General features: G+C 32.9%; 2 protein-coding genes across 2 annotated transcripts in view; one reads left to right on the top strand and one right to left on the bottom strand.

Moving 5' to 3' along the window:
* Positions 1-1,555, top strand: part of LOC111085693 (maltase-glucoamylase, intestinal-like) — a 39,126-nt gene extending 37,571 nt beyond the window's left edge. The window contains exon 21 of the mRNA XM_022385505.1: positions 835-1,555. Within this exon, the coding sequence (XP_022241213.1) occupies positions 835-912 (78 nt within the window). The 3' untranslated portion in view covers positions 913-1,555. The remainder of the gene's footprint in view (positions 1-834) is intronic.
* Positions 1,556-2,256: 701 nt separating this feature from the next.
* Positions 2,257-20,333, bottom strand: part of LOC106459087 (tyrosine-protein kinase RYK-like) — a gene marked incomplete at its 5' end in the record, with an annotated part of 33,601 nt that continues 15,524 nt past the window's right edge. The window contains 9 exons of the mRNA XM_022385504.1: positions 2,257-4,438; positions 5,275-5,411; positions 5,829-5,988; positions 6,689-6,798; positions 6,974-7,176; positions 7,592-7,675; positions 10,086-10,232; positions 10,430-10,518; positions 14,512-14,650. Of these exons, the coding sequence (XP_022241212.1) occupies positions 4,327-4,438; positions 5,275-5,411; positions 5,829-5,988; positions 6,689-6,798; positions 6,974-7,176; positions 7,592-7,675; positions 10,086-10,232; positions 10,430-10,518; positions 14,512-14,650 (1,181 nt within the window). The remainder of the gene's footprint in view (positions 4,439-5,274; positions 5,412-5,828; positions 5,989-6,688; positions 6,799-6,973; positions 7,177-7,591; positions 7,676-10,085; positions 10,233-10,429; positions 10,519-14,511; positions 14,651-20,333) is intronic.

Below are 20,333 nucleotides of genomic sequence, written 5' to 3'. Positions count from 1 at the left end.
CTACAGTCACTTTAAACTTAACTAATTTTATAAACACACGCTATAATTCACAGCGATTCACACATTTTACTTACGGTGCTGACTGCTCGCTTGACTCAATTATCTCTATTTTCAATCTGTCTGCCTTTATATAATAAAAAAGAGGGCGTCTAGCAAATACTGGGATATTCTTGAGGTTCCCCGATAAGTCACGATCCTTTTAGAAACTCCAGCGAGCATGCTCCCAACGTCGCGCGACTTCCGCTGTCGTAACATAACTTAGTTAAGGATATCTTCAAGTCTGAAACCTGAAGAAATGTCAACTGAGAACTCTCCCACAACAAAAATATCATCATCACCCACTCAAGCAAAGGAAACAGTATTGAACAAAATTGAATATGTAAAAGAAAGTAAATTTTGAATTTCTCATAATTGATGGGATATCCAATCAAATAGTATTGTTTATTGTAACTAATAAAGTTTGACTTGCACTTTTGTAAAATTAGATTAGCAGTGTCTTAAAAAGTTCCTTGTTTTTACTTAGTGTTCCATTGTTCCTTTTTTTTTTATTTCACACTATATGGTAAGTGTGGGCTATAAAAACAATTTTCATCTAAGAATATTGTACAAATAAATGTTATAAATGAATGTTGTTATGATTTATGAATGTGTCTGGTTTAGCTACTGGAAGAACGAGTATATTTCTCCAGTGCTTCCATGTTTTCTTCAGTGATGTAAAATGTCTTAATACGTTTTTGTTGCAATCTTTGAAATACAGTGATGAAAAAATATTTGATTTTAGTGACATGAAAACAACAACTCAATCATTTGGTGAACTCTTCAATTTTGTTTCAGGTTTTACAAATACAGCACATAATCATTCCTGTTGCTTCAGTAGCTGGAAAAACAGAAATTTCTTGGAAATGGAATTAAAACTATGAGAAGCTGGCAAAATAATTACCAGAACTGTCTTATGAAGAACTGTTTACCATGACCCCTGACCAAGTGGAGCTGGAATGTTGTGCTTGGAAATAGGGGCCATTATGTTTGATTAATAATAAATTTAAGAATCTTAACATTTATCAGTGCTGCATGTCAGTTTTAAAAGAAAAAGTACCCAAGCACTCTGAAAAAAACAAGTACAAATAAAGCACAAAAATGTTCCTCTCCTGTTAAAACAATATAAAAATTAAATCTGTCTTACCATACATACCTAGCTACTGGAAGATCTTTTCCTAAGAAAATTGCAAATTGTCTACTAGTGTATTTTCATATTGAAAAAAAAGCAAATGTACACACTTCATACACCAGAAAAATACTTGTTACTAAATGTATTGTTGCACATAATGTTTGAAATATGTGTAATTATAATGCAACAGTTATTCTTTCAACATTTTATAATGCAGTTGTATATAAAATATTGACCATAATTATAAAGCATTGAAAAAGTATGAAAAAGTAAAATATCCAATAGAGTATAAAGTGGGCAGCACTGACTTTTATACATATATTTGTGAATGTAGGTTGTAGGAAATATTAGTTTCTTATGATCAAAAATAATGTTATTAGTTTTATCCAAGTGTTTCTAAAAAATTCATATATTTACATGCTTTTTGTATGCTAATTTATTTGAAACTTACATTAACATTTGAACAGTGTTTTTACAGTTATAAAAGAATATAAACATATCTTATTCTTCAGTAATTTGTGCTTGAATAAACTTCTATATGTTAAAATTCTTGACAAATTGAACTTGTTCAAAGTACATTAAAAAATGTAAGATGCAAAACGAAAATGACATGGCTCTTTTATGTATATACATACATATGTGTGTGTCTTTATACATTTGGCATAGTATGTAACATATAGAAAAAATTTTTCATTGAGCATTTTTGAATATTTTTATAGAAACACCATGAAATACCATAATAACTGTAAATAATATACATGATATGTATCAAACTTTTACTGTTTTTCTGGTTATAAACAATCAACAAGCATTGACTAGCATTAAAGCAGTATCTGCACTACAACTAAAAAAACCTTTCAACAAGCTGGGGCAAGAAAAATTTGTTCTGAGATCTTAACTGATTTTTTAATTGAGCCAGTATATTCTTTACATTTAAATTGTTTTGTATGCCAAACAAAAATAGCATGAACACAAATATAGCTATTGATTTTATATTTTGTATAGTTAATGGGTTTTACATTTTTTCAACTTGAAAAACATAAAGAAAAAAAGAAGAGCAGCTTGCTCCAAATCTGTGAACCAAAGAGGAAAATTAAATTTTTATTTTTGTAAAATGTATACATTCACAATATCAGTGTAACAATAATTATAAACCATTTACATTTCTAGCAGTTTTCTTCTACACAAGGTCAAGGATACTGTAGTAAAACTTTTCACACATATAGAAACAATAATGTAATATTCAGTGTATGGTAATAGATTGTGAGTTTGAGAGCCATTTTTTAACACTGATATTCTTTCAGTATAAAACACAAACAGAAATTTTATTAATTATGATCTAAAATGTCTTACAAGTGCATTTAAATACTGAAAAATACTTTTTTAATCATGCTAGAAGGCCAGTAGTAAAATACAAACTACACTTTCTACACAATTTTAAATCTTTAAATTGGGCTTTTATGGAATAATTCTTACAAACAAAAGACTAATTACAATTATTCTGATCAGATACATTCATAAAGAAGTCAAACTGGATATTCCAATATGATTCCAAATGCTCAATAAATATAAGTTTCAAAGATATCTCTATCAAAATCCATCTACAAGTTTAAAATGGGTATATTTTGTGTTGCACATGGCTGATTCATTTAGATTGTAAGAAAAGGTAATAAAAAAAAAGAACTTAAACACTTGCAGTACATTGTAAGTTATGCACATTACATAAACGCATACTCCTGTTATATTGTATGGAATAATTTAATTTGTTTATATGATTATTTTTAGGTTGGGCCACCTAAAACTAATTTGGTCTACCACATTTCAAGTAGTAGAAGTCTTCCTGTGGATATGCCTACAATTCAGTCTTTAATGACTTGTGTAGATTGATTAACCCATTAATTGCGGCAGGAGCAGCTCAGCTGCCGTTTTCTGAGTGAGATAAAACTGAGTTGCCATCAATCACAATAAAACGGTAATTTTCTTCATTCGCATAGAGTTCTAGTTATATATGTACGACTGACGGATATTTCCATCATTTGCAGCTGAGCCGTAGAACTTCAAAGTTGGAAATATCCGTCATCCGCAGTTAATGGGTTAAATCTTACTCAACACTTTTAGAGTCTTTACATGGTAATGTCTTTTATGTTTGATTTGATGTCAGTTATTGTAACTGTGAAAGCTGAGGCACTGATCATTCCACTATTTTGGTTGTGCATGATTTGATCAACATGTGAAATGCTCTTTATTGATCTGATCAGCATGTGTAATGCTCTTTACTGATATAAAGATAAACGTGATAATTTAAACTTAGTATACATTCATTCCTCTCTTCTTTGGCATAATAACAGGACTTTTAGTATAGTATCATTTATATCAGAATAGAAATAGTTTAAAAGTAACTACTTGTTATTCACAAAAGGTTGTAAAGATAGATATGTTGAATTAGCTTTCCATTAATTTGAACTGATTAAGAGAGATGAACAGGTAAGACTATCCTTTAACAAAATAGTTGTTTTATTAAAATGGCAATCAACATTTCTGGAAGATCTGAAAACATAAAATGATGCTGTGTCACTCCTGTTCAATAGTTCCCATATCTCGTCAAGAATACTCAGCTCTCTTGAAACATTCTTTATAGGTTTGGAACATTTAATTTCATATTAAATACAATGTAAGCTCTTTCTTTTAATGAATTACAGCAGTTACAAACTTCCACTTGACAACCAAACTGATTTATTCTTATTTTTAACACCCAATGAGAGATCATTTTTGTAGCAAAAAGCAACACAGTTCTTCACACTTATCCTGATCTTATTTAAACTGTTTGCTTCATTTCATGCTAATTTGTGTTGCTTGTTGATATTGACCGCAAAGCTATACAAAGTAATATTTGCACACTGTTCACCATTGCAAAGCAAACCCTGGATTTAAGCACCATAAATCCACAAACTCATCACTGGCCCATAAAAGACGATTTGTGTTGGCTGGAGAAATATCTTTCCTAATATCACTCATTGCACTTGTTGACAAGAGCACTGGATGCCAAAGAGTACTAGCACACTGTGTGAAGGTTATCATAAAATTACATTTCATCATGAGTTTCTTTGATACCACTTTTTCCATTGTCATATTTAATTTATGCATGTCTATAAAAGTAATCAAACATAAAGTCCTAAGTCATTGTAAAAATCTTGAAAAAATACAAATAACTTGGAAAAACTGGGCCTTTTCTCAGGTGCAGATACCCAACAGAGGGTCATCAACTCATACCTGCAATAATGGAGTTAAAGAATTAGTGTGAAATCTTGTTGTTCTATACAATATTTTTATGATGCCCAATAAATACAATTTGTGTAAGTTGAATAAATACCATTATGATTATTTTATATGGCATCATTAATCATATAGTCTGATTAGTGTATAATTTTATTCAATTTTTTAAAATAAGAAATGCCAATGAAAACTAATATAAACTAATTTTGAAAGAAGCCTTAATTAGCAACTTTAACTACGTTGTTAATGCTTTGGCTTATACAGTTTACATGGCATTTATTGTTAGTTATAACTACCTAATTCTACAAATACTGCTGGCTATTAGTTCACAGGGTATTTATTATTCAACTCTGGCTTGTTACTAGTTTACATGGCATTTACTGTTAACTACAACTGCCTAATTCTAAATATACAGCTGGCGACTAGTTCAAAGAATACATATTGTTAATTCTGGCTTGTTACTAGTCTACATGGCATTTATAATTGCCTAATAGTGTCATCATTTTATTAATGTAACTGGCTTGTTAATGGTAATCATAAAGTGAAACACCTCTTACCAATATACTACTAAAACACAGAATGTGATACAAAACTCGACAAAATTTGCATTAGTTGATGGTACTATGTATAAGAATTATTCAGGGTATTAACTAATATTAAAAATAAATTTACACTTATGCAAGACTCCAAAAAGAAAATATTTACTGAAAAAATATTATTTCAGTATTTTCAATTACATTATAATTCCAGCAAAACTTGTAATTGGCACTGTTCATGTTTTATACTGGAGTATATTATAACAAGATATTGTCTGAAAAAAAGTCTACACTCACAGCTTATCAGGACAGTTGATAGGCTGAGAAAGTCTATAGCCATCTTGAAGTGATGCTCCCATTTCAAAGGGATCTATATCTATGTAAGGCTGGTGGCCAAGGGTCATTAGTTCCCACAAAGTGACCCCAAATGACCACTGAAATAAAAATATGAATATGCATGGAAATAAACTAACTAAAATAGTGTAATAACTTGATTACAAAAATACCCAGTTCTACAGCTCATTAGCAGCATGTTTGAAAATAAAAACATTGCAATTACAAAACTAAAATATTTGAAAACTTTATATTTGTATGAAATAAAAATGTGTATGTTTGTGTCCATAATTTTAATGATTACTTAAAAAATCACATGAATGGTATTTACGTGAAATTACACGAGACAAATAAGATATATCTGAACTATTTTACAACAAGGCTGATAAATAAGCTTATTTATATAAGCTGCCCTTAACAAATTTTTTCCACCAAAACTTTAAAAAAACAATGTTGTTTAAAACATCTATTGTTTGTGGGCATCTTGTGCAGGACACAATAAAATCTTGACTACTTACAACATCACTTGCTACAGAAAATTCTTTCTTTAGTAAGCTCTCTAGTGCAAGCCACTTAATGGGCCTGTTTTCATTGTCACCAAGACAGTGGTAGTCACTTGAAAATAGATCACGAGAAAGAGCATTGTCTGTTATCTTCACGTGTAACCTGTCATCCACTCTGAAATTAAGAAACAATACATCAATAAGGAGTTGATACTCTTAAAAAGTCAACTGAATCAATAATAAACTTTGAACAAGAGCACATACAGATTAAAGATAGGGATAATTGAGTTTCAGTGATGACAATGGACAGTATTCCTTTTCAAATTGCCATGTGATCACATGGTAGGATGTACAATATTCTAGTGCTGAATGCAGTGATTGTCATGACTATAGTACTAAGTAATAACACATTAGTGTTAGAGTAACAGCTGTTGAAAAACAATATAAAAAGGGCTAATAAACAATTTAACATTTTTCATTTTATTAATTCTTGAAGTAGTTTTCTTTCAGGCTACCAGTAATTATCATGCTGTTGTTTAAATCAAATAGGAATCTATTTTGTACTATAGATATGCTTCTAGAAAGAGTTTTAGACTTGACCAATTGAATGTTTTGCCAAGTATCTGTTAGATTTTCAGTTTAGGTCACTATTATATTAATATTCAATTAATATGAGTATTTTCAATATATGTTATCAATTATTCCTGCAGTGTTAAACAGAATAGAGAAATAAGTTTACAGTCTTCCCTGAGAGCTGCTATGTTACTTTAGAAGATGGAAGCATAAGTTGAAAGTAAAATCCTATTTTGTTTTTACAAGCATAGTAATTTAAATTGATAATAGTTCACTTCAGAGAAAACAAATCTGTTACTTACACACAGTTCCTGGTGGCTAGGTCACCATGAATAATCTTCTTCTTGTGAAGATAAATCATTCCTTGTACAATCTGGATTGCCATGCCAACAAGGTCTTGGGTAAGAAGAGTCTGTGAAAGTGACCAAGTTTACTTGAATAGTTTTTGTTCCCTTATTTAATTACTGAATTTTTAATTTTAATATAATTTAGACTTCTTCTATCATTAGATTTACCATGGGGATTGAGCTAAAAAAATGCCCTCCTAAAAAAAAAAGGCTTAGATTTTGTAAGTTATTTTAGCTTACATGAAAGTGGCCTTCAACTGAAAACCTGCACTTTTGAAGAAAGAGCTTTAGATTTCCTTGGTTCATGAATGGGTAGACCAAAAGAGGGTGCTGCACATTATCCATACATATGGCGATGATTGGTAACACATTCTTATGATTTGTTCCATACATTCTCATTCCTTCAAATAGAAGCAGTGAGATTTGGTCTTTAGATGCCTGCTCTGGAAATAAAAAGTGGTGTCAACATTTATGAAACAACGATAATGATAGTTCTGTTACAAGAATAGTTATAAAGCCAAAAGCACAAGGCAAAGAAAGGTATTGTTCATTTGAAGCATTATGAGACATTTTGAAATGATTCTATGCAGTTTCAAGTGTTTTGGAGGTTTAGTGTCTGATATATAATTAAACATTAAGTACTGGAGAATGGACATTGTTTAAAAAGTTCTTAGCTGCTCAATCACTTCAATAGGTGTGCACCCATGGTTTTAACATCTCACTGAGGTAGTGAAGTCAAAAACTTATATTTCTAGAAGTTGTCAATTTTGGGTCACACACTTTGAGTTTCATAACTTAGATATTGTTCTGAGGAATTCTAAATTACAAGCTAACTATTCACTATGGTTCAGAACTTACCAGACACAGTTTTCACAAATGTTGCCTGTTTCATGCAATTTCCATCATCTATCAACACCCCATGGTAAATTTGGCCAAATGTTCCTTTGAATTAACAAGAATATAGATATTAAAATTGACAAAAAATAGAACTTTGCAGTTGGTTTTAATTTACCATCACTCCACATGAAAATCAATTAAGTTTTTTACACAAAACGTATTTAAGTATTCTAACACTCATTAATTATTAAAAGTCAAATTAAAATCTCAAAACCTTTCTAAGAGTAATTTGTTTTTGCTTTGCTCCAAATTACTAAAGGAAAAAATATTTACATAATTCATTTTTTCTTAAATAATAACTTGTGGCCAAAGACTTTGAGAGCTCAATTAAATCAAAAAAGCATTGGCTTTTTAATGTTATTATACTAATTAATTTCAAGTAAATTTTGGCTTAATTATGTAACATATGATATGATCTTCAAAAGTATAATTAAACATGTACTTTTAGTACTTAATGTGTTCTGAGTAACTTCTTAACTCTGATTATATTTTTTAATAAAGTATTTTTAACAATATTTGACAGTGTGTTTCTGAAAAAAAAGTATTGTTTTAACACTGGTCTTCGGTATTTTCAATAAAATTAATCAGGAGAAAACTTGTAGTATAAGTAATCATTTTGTGCATTAGGATGTAACAGAAAAATTAATTAATCAATGGTTACAAGTGTAAGTTAGCTGTTAGATGTATAATTAGTTTCTGCCAGTTGGTCGTCTATAAATATACCTTTATGAAAAATCATGCATTATATCATACCATTCAAATTTAATCAACTGTTTATACAAAACAAAATCATTAATATAAGATATTTTAAACATAAGTTAAAGCAATTCAAAATAACTTCTGATAAGGAATCATTATGATGTACAAACAAAAGATTATCACTGAATATTGTAAGATAATACTTCTTCAGAAAGAATGTACTGCAAGGTAATTTTTCTTAAGAATGTTTTGTGAGGTAAAACTTTTTCATTGTATTGTAAGATCATACTTTTTATCAGCAATATTTACTTTATAGTAAAGGCATGCAAATGGTAATATACTTGGTTTATAGTGTATTTTACAAGGAGTTTTAACCTTAGTAAGGTTAATTAAATTTGCAAATACAATTTTAACACTTTTTAAGTATCAAAAATATGCTAAAAATAACGTATTAAACTTTAGCATACATAGGTAGTATGAATGCATATGACATGTTTACTACTCCATTATTTAATATTAATGTTTAAAATGTTTATAAATACAGTGGGAAATTTCAATACAGAATGTCAGTCAAGGAAGTATTTAAATTCTTCTTCACCTTAATTACCTACTTAACTGGGTCATTCAACCAGGGCATAACATGCACTTTCTTGAGGGAAAGATTCCTGTAAAAGGTTTGGTTTGTTTTGAGTTTTGCACAAAGATACACAGTGGCTATCTTCACTAGCTGTCCCTAATTTAGTAGTGATAGAAAAGAAGGAAGACAGCTAGTCAACACCATCCACTACAAACTCTTGGGCTATTCTTTTACCAACAAATAGTGGGATTGACCAACACCTTATAATGGCCCCCACAGCTGATAAAGCAAGCATATATTCAGTGTGATGGGGATCCTCCTGTAAAGGGAAATGCTATGTAGAAGTGGATAATGATATTTTACACTGGCAGATTAAGTGATACCTTAAGAATAAATCTTCCATTATTTTTCTATTGGAATGACCAACCGTGATATGGATAGTACCCATGCTCTGAGATGCAAGTAAGTTTGTATAAAATGCTTAGCTCTCTCTATTCTCACACCCTTTCAAGCTCAAGTCTTCAGTGTGATAAGTAAAGTTATTAGTTTAGCACCCAGTATCTGAGCCAATTGGGATATTGTGGATTTTTGTAGGTAAGGGAGCATTCCAGGTATATTTGTTATTACAGGTAAAGAAAAAGTGATTGCATTCCAGGTATATTTGTTATTACAGGTAAAGAAAAAGTGATTGCATTCCAATAAAGTCCTTGATAAGGTAAGCTCAAAATTTCATAGTTTTCCAGGTAGTTACACATACTTCCACGAAACCTAAGCCTCAAAGTTGCAGATATTGGAGAGTTGGCCATGGCACCTGACTGGCATGAACAGATAAAATTATTGTACACCTCGCAATATGATTGGCCAAGAAATCTACCCTGTGGATTTGTAGTTTCCTCAAATAACCAAGAAAAACAGTGGTGAATACACATAGGGATGTGAAGGTAAGCCCATCACAAAGCCATCTATCAGATCATAGAGTTCAAAAGTTGTGAAAAGACCAGAAAAAGTCCTCCTGCAGTAGACCAATATTGAGAAAGCTGTGAAAAGGTATATAAATATTTTCCTTATTTTTGCCCTTAAAATACAATCATGAACAATTTTTACCTATTTGTAGTTTTCGTGTAATAAAATATTGTGAATTAAAGTCCACGGTCATTAGACACATCCTGAAAATTTTACCTTCTTGTAGTTTCTCATGTAAAATTATTCTTTTCCTTTCAACATCTATCTCACGAATCTTTTCTGTGAGTTCAGATGCTCGCAGATTGTTTACTTGTACTGGTGCATTAACTGACAAAGAAGGCAGGCGTTGAAAACTAGAATAGTCTGAAAATAAAGGAGTAAACATAATTAAAGTTTTGTTCTAGTCAGGAAATATATTAATTTAAACAATATTAGTAATGAAATTAAATTACACAAAATATATATTTACATTATATACCTAAATCATAATTGAATGAACTGGTATTGACTTTATAAAAAAACTGAATTTAACAACTATATGTCTGAACTAAGAAACTCACTTTCTACTGTGTTTGCATTGTTTGGTGTGTCTACCCGCAAGAAGGTCTGGCATTGAGAGGAAACATTCCTTGGTGAATCTCTTCTGTAGCTGTTGGCAACAAAGATAAAGCAGAAAATTTTCTAATATCATACCTAATGAGATGTTAAGCATTCAATAAATAATAATAGTAACTTACAAGTGGAAAAAAAAATTGTACATTGTCAGAAACTTACTTTTTTTAGTAGTATGTAGTAAAGTAAGTATTTGGATGTGTTGGGCTAAGGATTCTTCTACAGTAAGTGTCTGTGACTTGTTGGCAAAAAATTTTACAAAAAACAAACAGCATGCACTCCACTTGTTTTTTAAAATAATATATATATATATATTTTAAAAACAAGTTCAACGTACATACAAAATTCTTTATACTATGGTGATCATAGTTGTATCTTAAACACTATACAATTCTCTTCTTCTTGTCAAAAGTCCATTTAATCAAACTCAATTGCTTTAGAATTCAGTTGACAACCGATCAAATTTTCTCTATTTTTTTCACAATAGTATCCGTATATAATTCACTTATGCTGTCATGTGAGTTTTTGCAGTTGTATCCTGTACTTTCAATAATCGTCTGCTTTTTTTGTGCTTCCAAATAATCATCTGCTTTTTATCAAAGTCCACACAGGCAGGTTCAATTAGCTTAAAACACCATTTGACAAGATAAATTATTCTCCTTATCTCTTTCAAACTATTAATCTCACTCTAACCTCTAACATATCAACCGTTGGGCTTTTCACTCATATGACAGTTAATTTTGTGTTTTCTAACTTTTCTCTCTCTCCAAACTTATTTTTCCTGTGACGTTACTTTTTACTTTCCCTCTGTTTCTGTTTGTCTGGTTGCAGCTATTTATACGTCTATCACTTAGGCCTTCTAGAAATCTCTATAGCCTCAACATCAATGAATTACAAACACAAAACAAATTAATTAATAATACTACCTACATTAAACAGTCTTTTATATCTGACATACATTAAGAATATTTTTCTAAGTTAAGTAAGACAAATTATTATTACCCACACAAGTTTTCACATATTATTCAGAAAATGAAAAATATTGTTTAAGGAACCTACAAGATAACATTTTAAGTCATAAAATAAACTCTCCTAATGCACATTCATTGTATCTCTAATACTGTCAGAAGATATAAGGCATGAGTATGAGACAATAATTTTCTGACTATACTGCTGTGCTTATTATGTACTAAGACACATACTTTAGATTCACAATAGGATGTAAAGTTTTATCAACTAAGAATCAATATACAAGGTATGGGTATCATGCAAAAATATGAAAACAACTAACACAACCTGCAATAGCCACATAATCATGAAATGACAAAGTTTCTTAGAAAAATAACATTAATTTCAGTTTAACCTACAAAACACTTGCAAGAAGAATCCCATTCTCTAGCAAAAGGTAAGTAAACATTTGTTATTGTTTGAGAGAATGTTTAGGCAGAGGAAACTGCACTGGATTTGAAATTTTTATGGACTGCATCTGCCTATAGAGTTGAGAACAATGATTCAAGATGCTAGAATAGGCCTTCATCAAGCCGTCAGTGATGAAAATCTTGCTTACAATAGTTCAAACTGTCATCTTCAACTCACCAAGCAAATGCAATCTAAAACGTTTTGCCATCCAAGTAAACATTTGAAAGGTGAACAGTACCACTACAATATGCAACCATTAATTTAGACTTCTGGAAAAATGATAAGTCACAACATTTTCTTTTTTTTCTTTGTTACTTAATAAATGTATTTCTAAAGTCCTTTCTTGAAGTAATATTTTTCATAATTATCTTTCAGGTTCTATGGTTCTATGGTTCTAAAGGAAATTTTAGTCATTCAACATTTATAATAATCTTAGTTTGAAGTGAAGCAAATGTGCTAAATTCTGTTTCTTTAAAATGGATTCCAATTTAAAAAGCACCAGACTTTCTTGGATCCTCAGTTATTGTTTTTCCACCTCTACTACTTATTGCAAAGATGACATTTGTGACAGTGATGCTGCATATTGTCAATCCATTTCCTTTTTAAGTTCTCAGGATTTCTAGAAATTTGTTGTTGTTTTTTTATACAAGTAAATAACCATCCAGTGGCAGAGCCTACATTGCCCTCCACACAGCCAGAACACACAAATTTAGAGATAACAAATAATTTATTCTTAGGAATAATAACCTTAGAATGAAATAAATAAATGTCTACCACAATGAACATTTTTTATTATTATGTTTGTTAACAAAAATACAAACAAACTGAAGAAAATAGAAGAACATTGATGTCAAACAAATATGCATCCTCATTCATCCTGATTTTTTTGGTGAAATCCATGTCTTTTAGTCATAAAACTACATGTTGTGATCTTTCTTTTATGTATTGCATTATGATGTTTTGTGAAAAATCTGTATGTGATGGAGAAAAATGGATATCATTTTTGGATTCAGTGTATAGGAATTACTGTAGAACATGTAAAAATATCAAGACAATAAAACCATTGCAGGCCTGTGTTATTAGGGTTTGTAATAAATCTACCTAGAGATGCTATGTTTCATTATCAAGAAATGCAAACTTGAATACTAACAGCAAAATTAAAATACCAGATTTAGGTACTTTTCTCAAAGGTAGTTTAAGTTATTTTAACTTACATGTGGCTATGAGAGGCTATATATATTTAGTTTGGTTTTTATGTTGTGGTTAAGATGAGTATTTAGAAAGTAACATGCAGATGTATCTTTATTCATGAATATTTGTTTTCAAACTTTTCTATGCAGATGTTCTGTTCTTTGTAATCATCAGCTTGTTTTAATCCTCTCGTCAGACTTAAGTTATATGCAACAATGATCATTCCAGAGACCTTATACTTTCTTGGTCTGGTCAAGTTTTTGTACCATTTTTCCTTGGAGTGTAGGTAATACCTAAGTGAAGTTATGATATATTTATCTTGTGTTTTAATTCATAAGTGACAGTTTTTATGTAAATAAATATACTGTAAAATGTCCTTTGTGTGAATAACAGCTGTTACTCCAGAATACAATTAACAATGTCAAATTGTTACTTGGTTAGATTAGTTTCAAGAATGAAGAATAGTTGTATTGTTTTCATGGACTACACATCACTTTAGAAATGGGAAAGAAAATCATAAGCTTACCATCACTTTTGTACTAATTATGTAAGTTTACATAAGTTGATTATAACAATATTCTTTTCATCCTTATAATGATTCAAGACTATAATTATTAGAAAAAAGCATAAAGTTATATTTGTTATAGATTCCATAAATTCAGTCATGATTAACATTCTCAGCTCCCAGTCTTAATAATCTGCAAATGGCCACTTTACATCAACTATTTCCAGATCTGTTATGGAATTATCACATGCTAGCCCTTTTACTTCCTTGATCTTTAGTTAACTAGAAACCTCAAACTGATATATTTAAAGCCTTAATGAAGATTTAACAATGAAAGTTTTTGTTATTGCTAAAGACATAAAGTTTAATCACCCCTTGTAATTTGATTATTATTTTAATTTTTTATGGATAATTGAATTCTTTCAAGTAAAACTTATTAATGATTTAGCCCCAAAATACTGTTTGAGCCTGTACTTTCTTACAGAAACTTTTAGAAAGACTAATGAAACATTTCTGTAAGCCTTAACAAGTAAGAAGACTTTCTGAAGAGTTTACAAAACAAGATTGAATTTTAAAACAAGTAAGAAGCCATCCTAAGTAACTACAAACTACCAAAATAAAACATAAAATGCTAAATTATGTCCAAACACACTATTTACTGTAGACACTTCTCATTTTTTAAAATGTAAGATATAAATACACAGCAAATATAGTTTTGTAAATGAGCTAAAGAACCAGAAAACCTTATTGAACCTAAATAATAAAAACAGATTTTATATACATACACGTATATACATATGATTGAAGAAATAAAGGCTTCTGATTCAGAAACCCTTAGCATACAAGAATTAAGACTACATAAGAGGTTTGAAAATGGAAAGTCCTTGAAATTAAATATTTCAAACACTAACTTACTTGGCAGTGTGTCTCCTGCGTGCATTTTGGCTCCGTATGTAGCAAGTTGTTGCTACTGCTGTCATTACAACAATTAAAACACTTGCACATCCAACAGAGATGTAAAAAGAACTGGTTGATGCAATTACAGGTGAAGGACCTGAGACACAAGAAAGGTAAAATACAGTTTTTTTAATCTTGTGCCCCAAATGTTAATATTTTCCTACACTTAAAATATATTACCAATAGATACTTACCTCATGTCACAGTTACACTATTCTCGATTTTACTGCCCTTTTGTGCACAAATGTTTACTAGCCACTATCCTTGAACTTCAACCTAATTCCAGCTGCATTTAAGCATGCAAGTTAGCATACACAACCCTGCACCAACAGGAGTGCAACCCACCCTCCTACTACAACTGACTTCTTCTATGCAGTTGAACCCAGTCTTCACTTCAAGATTAGGCATGAAAAACAACATTGGAAGTGGGGACAACGGGTGGGAAGTTTGAGAGGAGGAAAGTATCTATCAGAAATATATTTTCAGTGTAGGAAAATATTAACTTCTAATATGATTACTTACTTCCTCTCACAGTTACAGCTAGAATCCCACAATGAGAAGGTGGAGGGACTGGTGTAAAATTACATAGATAAGTGCCATTCAAAAGCATCTGAAGATCACCCGTTGAGTATGCCACCTTTATCTACAAGAAACACACCTGTGGGAGACCACACCACATTTGAACCAGGTATACTCTTCATCCAAGTGGAGCCAACTAGTGTTGTGTCACAATCAAAGGGCAGAACAAGAGATCTATCCCAAATCCAAAAGGTAGAGGAATGTGTGTAGAATGGCTAGGGGGTGTTGGATTGTAATCAGAAGTTCAACTCCAGGCCAGACAAGTGGCACTGGGAGGAAGTCAGCTGGACCTGCCCCTGGCAGAATAAGGGTCCTCAAGTAATCATCCCTCGAGTGCCTCCATTCTGAGAACCTAACCAACATGTTTATAAATCCAACACAACCTGGAACAACAAATCCCATGAATGTTCATGCGGATAACATCAAGAACATGGAAATGCAATGTGGAGAGTCAATTCCAGTCCAAAATCAAATGCCATTGGGAATTCAATATACTGAGAAGAAGAACCTGCAAGTGGTCTTGTGGAACACCCAATCTCAACAGTGAGCATGATAGACCTTATAGATCTCACAGTGCAGATATTGGATATCAGTATACCTGGACAGGCACCACTCACCACAGAACGGGATCCATAACATGTTAAGTAGGCTGCTGAAAGAAAAAGAAACAAAAATACCTTACCCACTCAGAGTTGTACCAATGTATGGAGAACAGCTACAGGGGGAAGATGAGCAGGAAACCACCAGATGGTGGAAGTAGCATAACACAAAGACGTAGGGAGTGGTCCGCATAACATCAAGAACATGGAAATGAAATGTGGAGAGTCAATTCCAGTCCAAAATCAAATGCCATTGGGAATTCAATATACAGAAGAAGAACCTGCAAGTGGTCTTGTGGAATACCCAATCTCAACAGTGAGCATGATAGACCTTATAGATCTCACAGTGCAGATATTGGATATCAGTATACCTGGACAGGCACCACTCACCACAGAATGGGATCCATAACATGTTAAGTAGGCTGCTGAAAGAAAAAGAAACAAAAATAACTTACCCTCTCAGAGTTGTACCAATGTATGGAGAACAGCTACAGGGGGAAGATGAGCAGGAAACCACCAGATGGTGGAAGTAGCATGACACAAAGACGTAGGGAGTGGTCCACATGCTGGCCTGGATAATCTCCTCCAATGAATGACAGAAATGAACAGCCAAAAACATTGGGAGGTGATGGATTATATGGGATGATACACAGAACAAGGTTCAGGAGAGAGGGAGGAATATGCAATATGGATAACCTGACAAACCCAACCTGTAAGGGTGATAGAATTTTTTATGAAATGGATGGATTCCAATGGATAAACAAACGGGAGCAAGAGCCACAGAAAGCATGCTGTGCATGACACGTAACACCAAAAAAGCATGGACCGGACACAGGAAATGATCTGGATCAGAGAAGGAGTAATTATGGGATATGGAAGGAAGGGAAATAATTGAAGAGAAAATCACATGACAAACGGGAAAAACGAAGGGAGATGACAGGACCACCTTATAGCCCATAATGGTTGAAAAGTACAGATCCTTGTCAAACAACCATGTAAAAACAGATATCTGAGGAAAGGGGAGAATTCATGCCACATACACTAATGTAAGAATATTTTCCACTCCCATTGATACACAGGCGTGGATGAGGACAGGACGGTGTGAGACAGTGTGTAGATAGTCCCAATCCCTTCACAATGGACCAGGCAAAAGCTACACAAGAAGCCAAAGTGTGGGAATGGAGAAATAAAGCACCCCTGAATGAGGTTGCCAGAGAAGGAAACAGGAGAAGGAAGAGGTACAGAACCCATGGTCGAGCTGGACAGAAAGGAGACACCAGAAAGACCCACCATCGGGTGGATTGGATGAGAGAAATTACTCAAAGTAGAAGACAGATACTAGGGTATGCATAAAGGAAAGGTCCTTCCATTCCTGACTGAATGCATTCACAGCCAAAACCAAAGGATGTGAAACTGGGGACCAAAAGAGAATAAGCTTGGCATTAAATTGAGAGGCAAATGCACCCATTTGGGGAGTATCCAACTGAGAACATAGCCATCAGAATACTTGGGGTTGAGGAATGCATGTGGACTTGGCCCAGAGGGATAAGAGCCTCCAGTGTTGCCCAAGACCCCCCAAAAAAAGCAGAACCTCTCATGCAGGGAGAGAAGGTGCTGATAGTGTCCTCTGAACTAAAAACTCCATGGATTGCAGATGAAGAAGAGAAAGCTGGGCTCCACTGAGATGTCCACTGAAAAACACCCCACATGAACAACATAATGAGTGGGGTGGATAATGGACTTCTCCACCTGGATAAGCCAACTCATCTGATTAACTTCTTTGAGGAGAAGTTGGGTGTGTGAGGAAGACTCTGCAAAGGATGGAGCCAGAAGGAGCGAGTCATTCATAAAATGATGGAAATTGAGCCCGCAAGAATGAAAGAATTGAGCAAATGACTAGACCACCCAACAGAAAGCATAGGGTAATGATGTCAGCCCAAAAGGAAGAGCTCAGAATTAATAAACGTGATCTTCATGGATGAAACATACAAAATGATGTGAAGCTCGAGCAATAGGGATGTAATGATAAACATCGGACAAACATTGAATCTCGTCATCCAAAGTTCTAGAAGAAAGGCCTATCTGTGAGATAGATAGGGGTCTATGGTGAATTGAGGCATGACAATTCAGATGGGAGAGATCGATCACAAGACACAATCCCAGGTCTTCTTGGAGATGACAAAAATAAATAGGAAAAGAACACAGGAAGCACAGACGAAACCTGTTCAATGACACCCTTGATGAGAAGGACTTGAACCACAACATGAGTTGACAGAATGAATCATAACTGTCACGCCCCACTGAGATGACAGAAAATGAACCATCGCCCCATGAACAGCAAGGAGTACCAAAAGGTTGATGTGAAGACTTAACTCATCCTAAGACCAATGGCAAATGCTTCCTGGACTGGTGATATAAGAGACAACCACTGAGTTGACAGAATGAATCATAGAAGGAGATACCAAGTTCCTGTGTATAGTAAAACAGAATCTTAAGGGGAGAGGAACTGGGACAGGGGCTAAGGTAGGAGGTGTGAGGAAAAGGAGGGATAGTCTTTCTGACAGAACTTGAATGACGCAAGGGTCAGTGGTTAAAATGTAACACACTTCTGAAAAATGAGAAAACCTGGCTCACACAGGACCCAAATCCATAGGGTAGTCACTGGTAATGCTGATATGATACAGGGCATTAGTGAACAATGGTATGACATGTTGACATGGTCTGGGAAGGAGGAACTGGTAAATTAGTGGAAGGAGGAGGATGGAAAACAGGCAATGGAGGAGGAGGTTGGGAAATAAGGGAAGTGTGCAATCTAGCAGATTCAGTATGAGACTCCAAGATGTCTTGAAGCCCACCAAAGATCGTATATCTCTGAAAAGGGGCTGATAGAAGATCTCACAAGGAAGTCGGGGGTAGATGCAGATGTTTCAACAAAGCCTCCTGACCCAAGAGAGCCCAGAAATACAGGAGCCAAGTGTGGAGGGAAAGGGCGGACGAAGACAATCTGAAGTAGAAGGGTACAGGCTTCCACTGAAAAACCCTTGGGAGAGCGACAACCCTCAGACAACAAGTGAATGGATGACAACTAATGAAGCCATGTTGCTGTCCATCAAGAAAGGACTTATTGAATAATGATATGCAAGTGCATGAACCTCTGCAGTACATGGGGGGCACGGCATAATAACCCCCACACATAATTGATCTCTAAAACATTTGGCATGAACCCCAAAATCAGGCAAAGGGGTAAATCAAAAACTCAGAACCTGGTGCTGCAGTTAATAAGGCAGTGTGAGGCATCAAATGACATGAGTAATAAAGACAAAACACAACATACCTATGATATCAAGACTAAATTGCCTGCTTTAACACAGCTGAACCACATGGTATACAAGTGGAATTAGGTAGGAGTTCAGGGCTAGTGGCAAGCAAAAATTTGTGCACTAGAGTGCAGTCAAGTTGAGAATAGCTGTAACTGTGAGAGGAGATAAGTAATCATATCAGAATATAACACACCTAAAGATTTTCTACACAAATAAATGAAATATAAAGCTTTATCATTAAAATTTAATGCCACAAAACTGCAATACAATTTTGTTGACCTTCACCTTTGCACTTTAATGTACTTGATAAGTGTAATAGCTATGCCTAAAGTAGTGTTGTAAAATTACTTTCATACCCATTTGTTTATTATTTGTGCAAGTGTGTATATAGCACATATATTTGTATATATTGATGACTTAATTAGTATAAATAACCCTGGGATAAATAATTCTACTTAACATTATTTATCCAGTAGAATTTTAAATTGAAAACACTTCAATTTCTGAAGTAGAAGCACATTGTTTAGATGTAGGAATTAAAATAATAGATCACAATATTAATTTAAATGTTATGGATAAAAAAAAAAAAAATTATCCTTCTATATATGGTCTACCTTCTTCTAATAGTAATTTATCATATTCTTCCGTTATAAGTACTATAACTTAACAATTGCTCATATTCTGTAAAATTTGTAATAAATTACATTATTTCATTATTAGCATTCAAATATTGATACAAAAATTAATATTTAATGGATTTAATAACAAAAACATTAAATATAATTATTTATTAAAATGTTTTGTGGTAAATACAAAAAATATATTACATAAATATAAAGAAGAAAAAATTCAAAATATTGTTTGAAATTTCCAATAATTATTTTTTGTTTTTAATAAGGTCATTTAAACATATTGGCATTAATTTTATGTGTTCTAGCTGGAGTATCCATCCCCTGGTTGGAAGTTATGTAAATTCATGATTAACAAAAGGTTATCTCAAGACATGAACAGTTGCTTCCCTTATATGTAATTTTAAAAAATGCCTATAAAAACTGAAAAATGCAAAATGTGAAACTTCAAGTTTGCATGTATCTCGGCATAATATCAAACAAACCTTCATGCCAAATTTGGTGAAGATCCATCAACAGGGGGTGAAGTAGTGGTAAAAAAAATGCAAAGACGCTCATAAAAACTGCAAAAATGAAAATCTGTATGTACCCCTGCATGGACATAATGAACCTCATACCAATTTTGGTGAAGATCCATCAACAGTGGGTGAAGT

Source organism: Limulus polyphemus, unplaced genomic scaffold (assembly GCF_000517525.1).
Source record: "Limulus polyphemus unplaced genomic scaffold, Limulus_polyphemus-2.1.2 Scaffold557, whole genome shotgun sequence".
NCBI lineage: Eukaryota > Metazoa > Arthropoda > Merostomata > Xiphosura > Limulidae > Limulus > Limulus polyphemus.
Note: the sequence above shows the minus strand (reverse complement) of the source record. Positions and strands in the feature narration are given on the sequence as shown.